A 2,500-nucleotide genomic window follows, 5' to 3' on the forward strand; every position below is an offset into this window, starting at 1 on the left:
GTCATCCTCTCCTTAATACAGTGCAGTCGCCCTGTCCCATGTGCAGAAAAACACCCCCAAAGCATGATGCTACCACCCCCATGCTTCACAGTAGGGATGGTGTTCTTGGGATAGTACTCATCATTCTTCTTCCTCCAAACACGTTTAGTGGAATTATGACCCAAAAGTTCTATTTTGGTCTCATCTGACCACATGACTTTCTCCTATGACTCCTCTGGATCATCCAAATGGTCATTGGCAAACTTAAGACGTGCCTGGACATGTGCTGGTTTAAGCAGGGGAACCTTCCGTGCCATGCATGATTTCAAACAATGACATCTTAGTGTGTTACCAACAGTAACCTTGGAAACGGTGGTCCCAGCTCTTTTCAGGTCATTGACCAGCTCCTCCCGTGTAGTTCTGGGCTGATTTCTCACCTTCCTTAGGATCATTGAGACCCCACGAGGTGAGATCTTGCATGGAGCCCCAGTCCGAGGGAGATTGACAGTCATGTTTAGCTTCTTCCATTTTCTAATGATTGCTCCAACAGTGGACCTTTTTTCACCAAGCTGCTTGGCAATTTCCCCGTAGCCCTTTCCAGCCTTGTGGAGGTGTACAATTTTGTCTCTAGTGTCTTTGGACAGCTCTTTGGTCTTGGCCATGTTAGTAGTTGGATTCTTACTGATTGTATGGGGTGGACAGGTGTCTTTATGCAGCTAACGACCTCAAACAGGTGCATCTAATTTAGGATAATAAATGTAGTGGAGGTGGACATTTTAAGGGCAGACTAACAGGTCTTTGAGGGTCAGAATTCTAGCTGATAGACAGGTGTTCAAATACTTATTTGCAGCTGTATCATACAAATAAATAGTTTAAAAATCATATATTGTGATTTCTGGATTTTTTTTTTAGATTATGTCTCTCACAGTGGACATGCACCTACGATGACAATTTCAGACCCTCCATGATTTCTAAGTGGGAGAACTTGCAAAATAGCAGGGTGTTCAAATACTTATTTTCCTCACTGTATATATATATATATATAAAAACATATACACATACAGTATATATACACGTGTGTGTGTGTGTGTGCGTGTGCGCGTGTGTGCGCGTGTGTGTGTTGTAAAGAATACAGAGAAATTCTTCTCATTCCTGTGATGTAATCGTTGCTGGTGTTCTAACAGAGTGTAGATTATTGTATTAATAAAGGAGAAGAATGCAGGAGGAATTCTCCTGAGGTCAGACTTGTCTGTATCTTCAGCACGGTGTGGAGAGCAGGTTACATTCCAGCCAAATCAGCAGCAGCTTCACCTGGTCTCACCTACTATCAGCTGATCTGCAATTTCAGAAGGTGACTGGGTGTGGCTTCTGCATGGGTGGAATGAGAACCTGTACCAACACTGAGCCTTCATTGAGAAGATTGGACACTTGTAACTCAGATCATGGCGAGAACTTGGTTTCTTAAACTGAGAATTATATAGACCTAGCTAGAAGTTTCATAAAATGAAAATATCTTCTCATAAGTCTAACTTATGTTCTTCATGCTCCTCTCTCTCTACACCAGTCAGGGATGCTCGGAACCTGGTACCAATGGACCCAAACGGCTTATCGGACCCGTACGTGAAGCTCAAGCTGATTCCTGACCCCAAGAGTGAAAGCAAGCAGAAAACCAAAACCATCAAGTGTTCCCTCAACCCCACCTGGAACGAGACCTTCATGTTGTACGTCATATCTCCATGTCTTTATGAAAATTAGTTGAAGAGAAGAAATCTTTCTCTTCTTGTTCACCTCGTTTGTTTGCTCCCGTAGCAACCTGAAAGAGACGGATAAAGACAGACGTCTGTCTGTGGAGATCTGGGACTGGGATTTGACCAGCAGGAATGACTTCATGGGTTCGCTATCGTTCGGTATCTCCGAGCTCCAAAAGCAAGGGGTCAGTGGCTGGTAAGGTCTTTACAGAGGGTTTCAAACCATAATTGCTCTCGAACATCTACATTCCTTCACTCATCACTCATCCTTTATAAGATTTGAGGTTCCTCTGATCTTATTGTCCTTCTCTGATAGGTTCAAACTGCTGAGCCAAGAAGAAGGCGAGTATTTTAATGTTCCGGTCCAACCAGACGGAGAGGAAGGCAACGAGGAACTGCGGCAGAAGTTTGAGGTCGGAGAAATTTATTTATTAGAAATTAACCACTAGGGGGCGTGCTGTTATTAAAAAATAATTGATCATTTATCAATAACACGATGTCCTGAGGTGTTTTATTCCTCTCACACCTCAGCCTGCAGATACGGTGATTAATTTATTAAATAATGTGATCGCTGTTCTCGCTCATTCTGGTTCTTCATACGGTTCTTCTCAGAGAGCCAGGATCGGGCCAGGCAACAAGAACACAGACAGCTCGTCCTCTAACGACATCTCCAAGTACGACGCCAACGGCAACCAGGACCGCGTCAAACTCTCCGACTTTAACTTCGTCATGGTGCTTGGAAAAGGCAGCTTCGGAAAGGCGAGCACTCGTTT

General features: G+C 43.8%; 2 protein-coding genes across 2 annotated transcripts in view; one reads left to right on the forward strand and one right to left on the reverse strand.

Moving 5' to 3' along the window:
* Nucleotides 1-2,500, forward strand: part of LOC310715417 (protein kinase C beta type-like) — a 29,217-nt gene that overhangs the window by 19,087 nt on the left and 7,630 nt on the right. Inside the window, exons 6-9 of the mRNA XM_083521840.1 lie at nucleotides 1,544-1,700; nucleotides 1,789-1,923; nucleotides 2,044-2,140; nucleotides 2,340-2,486. Of these exons, the coding sequence (XP_083377966.1) occupies nucleotides 1,544-1,700; nucleotides 1,789-1,923; nucleotides 2,044-2,140; nucleotides 2,340-2,486 (536 nt within the window). The remainder of the gene's footprint in view (nucleotides 1-1,543; nucleotides 1,701-1,788; nucleotides 1,924-2,043; nucleotides 2,141-2,339; nucleotides 2,487-2,500) is intronic.
* Nucleotides 132-2,500, reverse strand: part of ndufab1a (NADH:ubiquinone oxidoreductase subunit AB1a) — a 32,646-nt gene continuing 30,277 nt past the window's right edge. Inside the window, exon 6 of the transcript XR_014530315.1 lies at nucleotides 132-143. The gene's annotated coding sequence lies outside the window, so the exon portion shown is untranslated. The remainder of the gene's footprint in view (nucleotides 144-2,500) is intronic.

Source organism: Silurus aristotelis, assembly GCF_946808225.1.
Source record: "Silurus aristotelis genome assembly, chromosome: 20".
Taxonomy (NCBI): domain Eukaryota; kingdom Metazoa; phylum Chordata; class Actinopteri; order Siluriformes; family Siluridae; genus Silurus; species Silurus aristotelis.